The sequence below is a fragment of the Siniperca chuatsi genome, linkage group LG6 (assembly GCF_020085105.1).
Source record: "Siniperca chuatsi isolate FFG_IHB_CAS linkage group LG6, ASM2008510v1, whole genome shotgun sequence".
In the NCBI taxonomy this organism is placed as follows: Eukaryota; Metazoa; Chordata; class Actinopteri; order Centrarchiformes; family Sinipercidae; genus Siniperca; species Siniperca chuatsi.
In genome coordinates, this window is record NC_058047.1 from 9,775,594 (window position 1) to 9,789,181 (window position 13,588).

Consider the following 13,588-nt stretch of genomic DNA (forward strand, 5'->3'; position numbering starts at 1 on the left):
TTCACATTTGGATGCAGACAGTTTACTGGAAGAAATTATAGTCTAGAAGTTATAAAATTTCATCTAATTTCATCAATTGTTTTGCAGCCATCTAGTTTAATCACTTCTAATAAGATGGATGAGGAATGGCTTTAAACTTCTTTCTATCAAAATACCTGTTTCTCCCTGTACATGCAATCCATTACTCTCTGACCACCTTGCCCGGGGCCACCTGATAAACCTGGTGGACTACTGCTTTATAGAATACAAACAAAACATATGACAGCACGTTATGCTTTACATCACATCCTGCCTCACTTCTTCTTATCCTTCTCTCTGCACACAATTATTTCTGCCCTGTCTTCTCTAGTAAACCCTGAGAGTGTAAACTACTAATACTAATGCACATATTTTGATATTTTATCTCTATAACGAGTAGAAAATGGAGCCCATAGTGACCTTGCAGTAGCCGTACAGTTCAAAATACATTCATCGACTGATTCATGTAGATGTCAAAGCAAACTGACAGTGGAAACAGGCTTGCTAAATTTAACAGGAGACACTCCCTGGCTTAAGGGATTTCATACAGAAGCTTCTGTGCTGATAAATAAACCCATCCACCCATGAGCAGGGCATCACCCTGGTTTCTGTTATCACCAAATGAAAATAGTGGAAGGAAATACTCTGAATGGAAAACTGTCCCTCCCTCCATCCCAGACACACCTTCATGGCACCTCAGGCTCTGCTCTGCCTCGTTTGAAACGACTATTACAAGATGAGAAAGAATCTGTGATTATTCAATATAAACTACGAAAGTGAGAAATGGTGGAAGGAGATGCTCACCTTTAGATAATAATCTTATAAGAAGCCATCACACTTATTACAGCTCTAAAGGAAGCTGTTAAAAGACACTGTCTCAAAAACAACTGCTATCTCACTCACACTTTTGTGAATTTACCTGTCTGTGTCTGTCTTTCTATGCCTCGCCTGTCTTTCTCCTGTATGCAGTCTGGGTGGCACAGACAGGGGAGTGATAAATGCACACACAGTATATGGCCAAAAGTATGTAGACACCAATGTCCAAATACTTTTGTGTCCTTTTGGTCTGGGGCTGTTTTTCATGGTTTGGGCAAGGTCTCTTCATTCTGAATAAGAACTTCCAGGTGACAATTTGGTGTGGGTGGATGTGCATTTCGGGAGGCTGCCACTTCAATGTTTTCAATTTCATCTCATCAGGTCTTTTCTTTAAATTAGTCCCCGCTATTTGTGTACTTCTTGCAAGGCTGTGAGGCACATAAGTGGACTTAAAAACTCAGTATTAGGAAAGGAAAGCTGGACTCTAACCAAACTAAAGTTGCCAATGCTACTAGCCATTCTATGGAAGATGCGAGCAGTTACCAAGATGAGGACTACATGATTTCCAAATAATGGAAACCATATTGCTACAGCATACAAGGATATTTTAGACAATAGTGTACTTCCAGTAAGACCCTTTTCTGTTTGACAATGTCCCTGTGCACAAAGAAAGGTTCATAAAGAAATGGTGTGGAAGAACTTGATTGGCCTGCACAGAGCCCTGACCTCAACACCACCCAACACCTTTGGGATGAACTGGAACGCCGACTGTGAGTCAGGCCTTATCGCCCAACATCAGAGGCAGACCTCACTAATGCTCTTGTGGCTGAATGAGAGCAAATCCCTGCAGCCAGCCTCCCCATCAGAGTGAAGACTGTTACAGCAGCGGATTAATACCCACAGTTTTTGAGATGTTCAACAATCACACATGGGTGTAAAATTCAGTTGTCCACATTCTTTTGGCTATGTAATGTATACGGATATAGGACCACTAAAGGAGCGACAGCAGGTCGCCAATAGCTGGGTTTAAAAACAGTTTCATCCATGCTCAGTCCTTAGTCTTAGTCCTTCCACCCATCCAACCCTCATAATTGTCTCCTTTTCATCATAACAGAGATAAATGACTGATGAAGATTGATGAAGATAGGTATTAGGTAATTAGTAAAAAATGTTTTATAAATGTGTATACTGTGTAAAAATACATGTATATTCTGTATACTTAAGTAGAAATGACTCAGTAACATGACAATGGTTGCTTACTTCATTTGTGGGTTATTTTAAGACACATCAGCAAAGAGAGAAAAATAAAAATGCCAAAAAGCTTAAAAGTCCTTTTGTCTTTTTGAACAAACACACAGACACTAACAAACACTGCACACCAAGTGAACCAGCAAACACAAGACAGACGTCTTTATGTTTCTAGTAATTTTCCCATTATTTCAGTTGCTGTTGTAAGAGTTTTATTCAAAAATGGCTCAAAGGGGTTATCATCTGTGTTACGATATCAGCCAAGGGCCTGGACAAGTGTCAAGTTCGAAGGGGAGAGAAAGAGAAACAAACAGAGAGAGACATAGAGAGAGCGAGAGTATCATAAAAATAAAACCTTTCAATGCTAAGATTGTTCTTGTTTTGTAAATATTGCTTTGTGTGTATGTTGTTTATGACAGGATAAAAACAAATGAAATCACGGTTTTGTCATGGTTTTGGGTTTGTGTTCAGTCATTTCCTGTTTTATTTTGAAATAGTCTCCTTCTCACATGTCTCTTTTAGTTTTGCTTCCTGTCTTATTGTTTTCACCTGTGTCTTGATCAGTTTCACCTGTGTCTCGTTGTCTCCCCTAGCTGTGTGTATTTAAGTCTGTGTCTTCCTTTGTTCTGCGACAGATTGTCGGTGTACCTTGTGTCAAGCGTCCCAGCTGTCGGGTCTTGTGCAGCGTTATACTGTGTTTGTTCATCTGGATCTCACCTGCTCTTCTGGTTATTAGACTGGGCATTGTTGGCCTGCTCCTTATGGATTTGTTGCTTGTGTTTATGGACTGTTATTCCCCGGTTTTGCTCTCTGCCTACCGGACGTCCACGTACGCCTTTTGTCCTATTAAGTCACTGAACTGTACCTGCTCTGCGTCGGTGTCTGCATTCGGGTCCAAAACCCTGTTTTTCCTGCTACCTGCGTGACAAACCGGTTTCAGCTACAAATGTGCAAAAAATTATTTTATTTTTTAAATGCAATGCATTTTAGTCTTTGTTACTGCCTTTTATGCTGCATCTTCAATTTGGGCCCAGCACACTCAATACAGTATTTATGCAGTTTTAAAGACTGAACTGTCTGTACCTGTGGAAAACAGTCTCTGAGGGAATGAGCCACGTCAAGGTTTGAGGGGTGGGTTATTTAAAGGAAGCATCGAGACAGATGGCTGTGAAGGGTCAGAGGTTAAGTTTAGGAAATACACAATCGAGACACGGACACTCAGGGATTTTTAAGTATTTGCCTTAAGGGGATTTCAGTCGCTCCAGCTTCAGTGCGTATGTGAGAGACAGGGAGACTGTGAGGTGAGGGGGGCGGGCACGTGGCTGTGCCACAGCAACATGACTTGTGGAAGCTGAGTTTAACTTCAGCAGGCCTGGAGTGTGCCTCAGCTGGGTCAGACCTGAAACACTTTCTACGGCTCATTTCACCCAACTTTCTCATCTGAGCACTGTACGTGTGAATTACAGTAACCATGGAACAGGTTGCTCTTAAATTACAATTAAACTATAATCAGATACTCAAAACTAAATAATTAAAGGGTTTTTTTTGGGGGGGGGGGGTTTATAACTGAAATGGAAAAACAGATTTCACTCTTGGCACCTCAACCATAAAATACATTAAAGTTCTCAAAGAAAGAAAATTAAAGCAACCCACAGTATGAAGCCTGGATCACAGACAATAAACCAATGATGTTTTCCCAATATTTGAATGACGTCTGTGCTGTTAATAGTGTTTAATTCTAACCCAGGGCTCTGAAACTCTTCACACTGAACTTCTGATTGGTTTGGAAGGCCAACCTGTATTATGCAACCTGGCAGGGCACCAGTCTGACACTGCCCTGTTTTTTGGTGGGAAAGGGTGAACACACGTTTCTATGATAACACTTGGATTACTATATGGTACATACAGTAGATATGATGTAGACGTCTAGCCCTCTTACCATAAGTTCAACTTTTCTCAGACTAAGTTGATTGAGTCTAAGATGCTGCATGAACTTGTCATAAAGTGGCCAAAAATAAATCTGACACATTGCTGTGGTGATTATTCAGTCTAAACACCACAGGGACAACTTTTAATAAACCAAGTGTTGACAGCTCTGTTTTTATTTGTGTCTGGTTAGGTATAATGCTTAAGTTGTTGTAGGTAGGGCTGGGTAGAGTTTCAAAAACTGGCATTGAATGTCTGGTCGAATTCATAATCTTGTTAACTTGTTTTTTGATCACATAGTCTCCGATTTAAATCAGTTATTTGCCTGTTTTAGACAATTTTATTTAGGCAAAATTCCTGAATGGCTGCTTATGTTAAGACAACATCTAACACTTGAGAACTTTGGCTTCTTTTGTTAAATAAAAAAAGGGGTTTTGTAGGAAAATGTGCTTCTACTTCTCAAAGGTAGGTATAAGAAAAATGTTGAGCTACAAGGACTAAAACTCAGATATCGACAGCAGTGTTAAAAAAGGTGTGGGTGATATGTTTTGTGTTGATAATGTTCTGTCTGATGATACAGATTCATCTACCATTGGAGCTTTTGCCATAGCCTTTATACTGTGGGACCTTTCCCTTTGATATTTCTGGGTGTATTAGGCCATTGGGCAATGTTTCGAATCAATTAACAGGATTTCTTTATGGCTACAATTAGATTTTTATGATTTTTACATTACTATGATTTGTCAGGTGTTTAATTTGCTGGATAAGCCGACATTTCTGTCTATATATTTGACCCATAAAGTCTTTCTCAGTAGATTTTCCTGAAACTTGCATCACGATCTGTGGTCTAAGTCAGCCTGATGTATCTATCTTCTGGTTTAAGCACCTTAATCATAATCGCCTCCTCTCACCTTGTGACTGAGCGAACTCATCTCGGTGACCTCCTTCGACCTCGGTGGCAACCATGACGACGATGACAGTGCAGACCAGACCAGTCCTCCATAGCGTTTCCATGGTTACTACAGTAGTTGCTATAGTAACAGAATTCAGTGCAGTGGTCCCCGGGCCTCTGTCCCAACATGTCTTCTGCCCTCTCGGATGCCCCGTCGCCTAGCAGTGGGACAGCTCAGCGCTCTGTTGGGCCATGGCTGCAGGAAGATCGTGAGTTCAGACAAACATAGTAGCTTCTACAGTGTGTTGATCAGCGAGTGGTGATAGATCCTGGACAAGTCCTCATAGAAGTAGAAAAGGCCTGGACGGATCTCCCAAGGGGCACAGTAGCAGTGGTGGGTTCGGACTCCTCTCTGTAGCCCTGTGGAAGAAAATTTCTTCAGTGAGGAAGAGGAACGCCAGGAAAGGGAGTGAAAAGGGAGGGGAGAGACAGATTTAGGCTCAAAAAGGTGTGAGGAACAAGGGAGACATAGTGAAACACAGAGAGAAAGCATGAGATCCCATTGACCCAAGCAGTTTCCAATCTAATAAGACAAATCTACCCAGTTCATACTCAGTGTCCAGTGAAGGACCATCCAGTCCTGCATTGTTCCTTCAGCTAATCAATCTTGGCTTTGGAGAAGGGCAAACACCCTGTCTTTCACTCTGATGACCAGAAACAACAGCAGGTCCCAACCTGGGGGCCCTGAGGCCCTGCTCTTTAAGCTGCCTGCCCACCGGAAAGAGTTCAAATACAAAGGAAGCCAGCCATCTTGTAAAAAGCTGTGCTTAATGCCCAAACAGGGCTTGAAGTGGGTATTATGTCAGAGGCTTTGGGGGTAAAATGAGCCAATTTGAGAGGAGCAGCAGGTTGCCATCACTGCTACGCTGGCTGACTGTGGTGGTTGGGTGTATGGCTGAGTGACTTGCTGGCTGACTGCCTGACTGTACAACTTACTAATTGGTTGGCGTCCTGGCTAGCAGACGGATGGTGTGAGTGCCTATATGAAGCTTGTTTACATCTGAGACAAACGGTATTGTATTAATTACAGCCTGACCAATACTGGGTTTTTGAACCAATACTGATATCGATATTTGTTTTCAGTTTTTAAAATCCGATCATAATATATTGGCCAATTTTTTTATTTTATTTTTTTTAAACATAAAATAAACAACAATCTTTATGGATCCCTTAGATTTGTTGTTTTTTATTGTTTTTATTTTAATGTGACCAAGATACATATTAAGCAGGACATTTTACAGGAAAATCAACTTGTTTGTGCTCTCTGGTGGACAAACTACTTCAACTAGTTTGGGTTTCTTAATTTCAGCTCTAAACAGCTGTTTTACTTACGTTTTTCTACATCACACATGTTTGAAAGCAGCATGTTTCTTCTTAATAATTTCTTTCAAAGATTTTGTGATCCAGAGTTTATTAGGATAATTAAAAACAATTGCAACAAATGACCATCAGTGAAGAGAAAGACATTAGATAAAAAAAGTTTTAAAAAGGGATTTAAAAGAAGATACTGTCTTGCAGAGGATCTCAAGCAGCGAGCTTGTAAAGTCTTATAATCAATTCTAAAACAGCAAGGTAACCAGTGAAGGGCAGTAAGTATTGGTGTGATGTGGTCGCAGTGTTTTGAATCAACTGAAGTCTTTGGATGTGTCGCCTGCTGAGACCAGAACAAAGTGCGTTACAATAATCAAGTCTGGAGGAGAAAAGCATGGACCACCTTCTCTAGATCAGGGAATGAGAGCAATGACATAATCTTGGTAAAATTTCTGTTGTATGAAACAGGACTGCACCACTTCGAAAGACAGATCTGAGTCAAACATTATACAGAGACTACAGGCTTCTTGTTAGATGAGGCAACCAGACTAGATGAGAGACTGTTAACAATGCAAGGGTTGTGACCAGTAATTATAATGATCTCTGATTTATCATTCAATTGCAGGACATTTTTGAACATCCAGTTTTTAATTTCAGCAAGGCAAGACATAATACAGGGCACATCGGTGGGACCTGGCTTTGTCCCGACATACAGTTGCGTATCATCCGCAAAGTACTTTACTTTTCACCTCACAGTGAAATTCAACATTTTTTCCATCAGCAGACATTAATAACTGTTTCCCATTGCCAGAAATAACAGGGAAAAGATTCTCCCTTCCTATTTTAACTGCTGAATAGAAAGTGAAGTTTGTATGACAGCACCCAATGATCATTTGGAGGTAACAGTTCAGCCAGCCAGACATTACAGATCAAACTCTTGGGCCTCTTGTTCATTTTCCACACTACTAATTTAACTGTCCTGTGCTATTCATAAACCTCAAGTTCCCTTTTAATTGAGCACTATTCCGTTTGAGTTCTTTTATACTTACAGACCAACATAGAGCAAGTCTGCTTTATAATAACAATGGGAAATGACTTCCTCAGACCCACAGTACCCATTACAAAAACAGACCAGAGCCAGGATCAGGAGTCACATTTTCATGGGTGCCCTTCTCTTTGACTTGAGTTTCCTGGCTATGAATTGAGTGTCAGCTAAAACCCAACCCTTGCTATTCTCCAGTAAAGTCTGCCCACCCAGTTCACTCTGGTCCCAGCCTCTCTTGCCTCCTTCCCCTCCATCCCTCCCTCAGTGCCGTCTGGGGAGAGAAGAGCGAGAGGAGACGCCACACTGGCCCAGATGGCTGGCGGCTAACCAACTGCAGCCAAAGGTAATCGGAAGCAGATGGGAAACCTTTTGGTGACGAGGGCAGGGGGAACAAGTTGCCTCCTGAAAAGAGGAGGGAAAAAAATGAGCGCAAAGCCCGAGGGGAATGAAAGAGAGACAGCAGAGTGTAAGCTGTTCGAGCCAGCTGGGAGAGCCATTCTTGAGTGTTAATACCCTGAACTGAGTGTGGAGGAATGAGTTGAAAAGAGACATAATGTGCCTCTCATTTCATTGCAAACAGCAATGGGAAGGTACAGTAAAAGGAGAGCTTGCTTAAAAAACACTGAGGGGTCTTTGTACTGTTGCAGCTTCCCTCATATGTGGAACAACTGAAGGTCTTTCTTTCTATTCCCCTCCCTCAGGCTTTTTCCCAGTCATTTCCTGCACAAGCCAAACTCCCCTCCATTTTCATTACTTCTGCTCCCGCTCTCGATTTATTGTGGGGTTATTAAACTTGCAGCTTGATATCAAGTGCTTTTCATTACCACTAACTCTCCTCTTGTTTATTTAAACAAGAGAAAGAGGGAGAGACTGGACCCCCCAGTGCTGTCCCTTGGTGCTTTTTAAGTAAAGCTGCTTAAAAAGATTTGTGGACAGCCTTCAAAAGATCCCCACAACATGCTTGCACTGCCTTCTTAGTAAATTATTACTCTATTATAAAAGACACAGAAATGCAGCTAAATTAAGAGTAAGCTGTCTCACAGAGGTGACGGTGTCGTACATCTTCCGCGGTCTGTTGTGCAAAACTTTCCCTCTGGGCTGTATCACTTTTAGCGAAATAAAAAACGTATGTTTGTCAGCAGGCCAAGCAAGCGCATAGGCTGACTCTCCACTCTGTGTTTTGCTTGGATTAGCAACGAATATCGAGCATATAGCTGCAATCACGGCCAAGAGAGAAAGTGGTCCGAGCTGCAGACAGGCCACACAATTTCCAACGCAATCACAATTTGCAAAAGAGAAAAGAAGGAGGGGAGAAGAAAGGGGTCGTTGTTAACAAGAGAGAGAAAAGTTGTACTGCTCAGAATAATTAGGTGGGAATTTAAGGGTGGGCCAAATTTGCAATGTAATCAAGCCAGTGGACCAAGAAGCCTTTTGACACGTCATTTTTTCATCTTGTCATCTACTAGTGAGCAGTGACTGGTGCTTTTCATGTGGTGTAAGGGATGTACAGTGAGTTTTTTTTTCTTTTAAAGACTAGAGCTAACTATGCTGTCCTTGTCTTTAACTGTTGCCAGGGAGAGTGGAGCTATCTGAAAACTAGCACACTAATCAAAGCCATATGACCGGCTCAAAGTGAAGTCTGTGTGGAGCGAACAGATGCTAAGTGTCCCTCAGCTTAGCTTAAAGTCTAGCACCCCCCGCCCCTCTCTCTCACACATACACACTGTTTCCACTTTGATCAGGGAGTAGCTCATGAATCAGCTTTAGGTTCAGTTTATTATTTCCTTAAAGCAGTGGTGCGGCTTCTCTTTTCTAATAAGACCATGAGGCTGTGGGATCAAATAGCCCATAAGATGAATGTCACAAGTCAGATGCAGCGTTTCAGATTGGGCTCAGCAGCAATTATTCCCTCATTGGAAAAAAATTAGAAGTCTAGATTCACACAGATCTCCAGATGAAACCCTGAACAGGTGATAGAAATAATAGAAAGAACTGGGGGATATTTCTCAGTCTAAACTCTCTCTTAATTCTCTCTGTCTTCTACAAAGACAGAAAGAGAAAGAGGCAGGCATTCCTTTCTCAATTTCCCCAAATAAACAGCGTGCAGATGAAAAGTGGGAACATAAACAGGCCGGAGAACCTCGGATGTGCTCCCCTCGCTCTGAAAATGTGCCTCTCGAGTCTGAAACAATATTTAGTGAGAGAGAGAGCTGACTCGACACGAAGTGAGTCAGCCAGCAGCACTGAGAACAGAGCACAGATGGTAATGGAAGGTTTTTCTCTTTCTGTCTTTTATCATATTCATTTCTGCAAAGTTTTTATCTTCTTTAGGACTGCCAGCAGTCCAAAACACCAAAAATATACTCAGTTTACTGTCACATAAGACAAAGAAAAGTAGCAAATTCTTGAGTTTGAGAAGATGAAACCATGAATGTTTTTGCTTTCGATCGACTAATTGATTAATCAACTAATTGTTTCAGCTCTTATCTTCTTTATTTATCCTATCGAGCTTTTAGAAACTAGTTTGTAACCTACCTTTAGGATGCAAATAATATTTTACATAGCATTGATGTAGTGTAAAGGAAGGCCTGTAAATGTCTGTGTGTTGGGGGAAAGGCGTACATTAGGGATGCAACGAGCTAATATAGGGTATCAGTATCGCCGTTGTTACTGACCTGATTAAAGGAAGAGCCATGATGTGACCCATCAACAATAAATACAGTTTCTTTGTTAATGTTAGAATGAAATTCAGTGTTTCTGCTAGTAGTTATCAGCATGCATTAACTCATGGTGGCTACCAACTCAGTTTTTACTGCCACAGTAATGCCTGGGCTCATGTTGCCTTATGTAAAAATGATCCCAATGAGCTCCACACAGAAGTTTACAGATTTGAAATTTGGTGGGGAAACCCACGCGGTATTGTATCGGTACTCGGTATCAGCAGATATGCTGAGTTAAAGTATCGGGAGAGAAAAAGTTGGATCGTGCATCTCTAGTGTGCATGTATGTGTGTTTGTGTAGTTTGAGAAACTACACTCATAACAAGTCTGCCGCCGGCATATGCAAACTACAAATACACAACACAAATTATAGTATCTGGTATGAGAGGATATGTTAATTCATCTCATAGCATCTAGTATCTCTGTGTACAGTATGGTCAAATAAAATAATGAAAGGATGGACTAAAACCAACTTCTACAAAAAATAAACAAAACAGAAAGATGCTGCTCAAAGATCAAGAATGCAACTGCCATGGCAAACAGGCATGCAACCTGCAGATTTCTGCAAAGTCAGCTGATCACATGACTCATCTATAATTTCTGCTGCTGATTAAGGGACCACAGACTTGCATACATGTGCATACAAGTCCTACAGCTAATTACATAATCTGTGTTACATCTGTGAATCTAAAAGTGAGCTTTCACCTTTCGGAGGTGTAATTTATCAATCCCTATAAGATGTTACATAGGGTTTTTTTTATCCATCAATAAGAAGCTGCTGGTTGCTCCCCCAGCCGGTGAGCGACACAATGCCACCCTTCACTTATGTACCAGATGTCTGCTGTCGGCCACATCATCCCTTCACCGGCCTGCACGCGCGCACACACACACACTGACTGTCTTGCAATCAGCCAATGAGGAGATCCCGGTCATAGCTAAGAGCTCTTGAGGAGAAGAGCCAATCCAAAGATAGATTTTAGAGGAATACTATACAAATACCACAAGACAACATTAAGTCCATAGAGGTGCATACCAAGACCCTGTGATACCACAATGAAAAAACTAAAACACTAACTAAGGGCGACATTCAAAGTCTGCAGAAATATTTCTGGAGAAATGAGCGCATTAGAGTTGAGAACAGCTGTCAGCATCATGTCACGTCCGTTTTCCTCCACACTTGTGCATGAAAAAGCAGAGCGTGTGGCCGGGCTCGCTGACCTACCTTCCCGTGTCCCCTTGCAGAAGTTTCCGCTGTGAGTCTGTCCTCTGTCCTCCGCAGCGGAGCGGAGAGGAGGCGGCGCCGGCGGGTGACTGAGGAGACTCAACTCCTTCCACTTCCAGAACCAGAGAGCCACAGTTTGACGTCAAGTCACCCACACTTAAATTATTAAACTTCCGGCTACAACTTGCAAAATAAAAGTCGTATCTGCACGGGTAAAATAAAGAGCTGAATTGAGGGTTAATGTGATGTGATTTAATGATTAAGACATGCATGGGTGTTTCATGTTAAAGAGCACTCCAACCTGTAATAATCCTGGTAATGTTTTGCTGCCCAACTCTGTGCAGTTTTAGGCTACAAGTATTACATTGATTTACTAAATGTATTTTTCTCTTCACAGTTTAAAAAAACATCCATGTTGATGCAGAGAACACAATAACTCTGACCTTGGATATGTGTTAAACAGCCCCATGTCTTCAATTATAGCATCCATATCATCAATTAACAAACTGCAGTTCTCAAGTTTGTGGCTTTTATATATTTATTTATTTCAACAGCTGCACCATACACCACCCAATTTAGTTTGGATAAAAAGAATAATATTTTCTTTACACATGCAAGGGCCCGCACCCATGCTGGGCCCTGGAGTCTGAAACCTTAGATGGTGGATCCAACCACAGTAAGTGAAGATACAGAATATACTGAAGCTATATAGTAGGATTTACCATATTTAATGTTCTTCTCCTGTATCTGCAACGCTGAGATGTTACCAAAATAGTTTTAATAAAGAAGTAAATCTTGCATTGTACCACTTTACAGACGATTTGCATGATTTGTCCTTTCAACACCTTTAACAGTCTTAAGTTTCACAATATTATGTTAATACTAAGATTAACAAAATCAGAAAAGAGGTACACATAATACATAACACAACATAATAGCAAATTAGTCATCGTTAAATTATATTATTTCATCCTTTTTGAGAGCAGAGAAGCAAATGGAGCCATAAATCCATTTCATATGGACTCAACAAGCACCCAAATGTCAACAAGCACCCAAATGTCAACAAGCACCCAAATGATGGCACCAAGTCAAACCGCAAGACGTCTTCTGTCAGTGGTGAAATTAAAGTGGCGCTCATTATGGTTCCAGGTAACCATCTTTTCTAAACACTCCACTGTGATGATTCAAAGTTAAAGTACACGTACAATCTAAGTGGAAACTCAGCTTTTCTTTTCTCAAAACATATGCATGGTGGTTCCCCACACTTATTTTTAATTCTTAACTTTTCTATAACTTCAGTCTGAATTTTTGTTGTGACACTTCAACACTTGGCTTGGATGGCAGGGACTCTGTTTTGCCTAGACATCAGCTGACAGTATTTTTAAATGGAGACCCTTTGTTGACCCATTCAAGCTCACTTCTCAGTGAGCTTTGGAAAGAAAACCTACCACTGAAATTTAAGTTAATGTTGCTGCTTTAACTTTGAAGGCACACACCTTCCTCTCCGGTTTTGTTTTGTCTGTTTTTGTCTGACTTGATTCAGGGGGATCCTGCTGATTGGCTGCCTGATCTGCGGCTCCAAGGAAGCAGCTGCAGCCGGTGAGGTGGGGGTTTTGTGTGTGCGCGCGCGTGCATGTGTGTGCGTGCATGTGTGTGTCTGTGTGTGTGTTTCATGTTCTTATGGGGACTTTAACCTGAATGCACACTAACCCATGGGGACTTGTGTCACTGAGAGGACCAAAATTGAGGTCCCCACAGGTAGAGACTGCTTTAAGGTTAAGGTTAAGGTTAGAGTTAAGATTAGGCATTGAGTTGTGATGGTTAAGGTTAGGGTAAGGGGCAAGGGAAAGCATTATGTCAATGACTTCCCCACTGGGAAGTGAAACAAACGTGTGTGTCTGTGTGTTTGTGTTTGTGTGTGTGGATTGTGGGGTATGGGGGGTTATATAGTATCATTGGTGCTGTGGGTATTACACAGGTGTTGGAGTATAGTCATAATGGTTACTTTTTAATAAAAAGGTCACTGTGCATCAAAAGCCCACAACAAGTTAAATTAAGAAGAAATATAACAGGAGTTAACTTAACTTAGCATAAAGAAGGGGGAGACAGCTAGCCTGACTGTAAGAAAATCTGCAGTCTACCAGCACCTCTAAAGCTCACTAATTAACATGTTATATCTTGTTTGTTTAATCCATACAAATTAAAGGTGTAAATACACATGTTGCACATATTTTGTTACCTTTAGACAGAGCCAGGCTAGCGGTTTTCCCCTGTTTCCAGTCTGTATGCTAAGCTAAGCTAACCAACACCTGGCTGTAGCTTCATATTTA

At 41.3% G+C, this 13,588-nt stretch overlaps 1 protein-coding gene across 1 annotated transcript in view; it reads right to left on the reverse strand.

Moving 5' to 3' along the window:
- adamts10 (ADAM metallopeptidase with thrombospondin type 1 motif, 10) overlaps positions 1–11,391 on the reverse strand; it is a 57,056-nt gene extending 45,665 nt beyond the window's left edge. The window contains exons 1-2 of the mRNA XM_044200135.1: positions 11,259–11,391; positions 4,920–5,320 (exon numbers count right to left, since the gene is read on the reverse strand). Coding sequence (XP_044056070.1) covers positions 4,920–5,022 — 103 coding nt within the window. The 5' untranslated portion in view covers positions 5,023–5,320; positions 11,259–11,391. The remainder of the gene's footprint in view (positions 1–4,919; positions 5,321–11,258) is intronic.
- Positions 11,392–13,588: the final 2,197 nt, after the last annotated feature.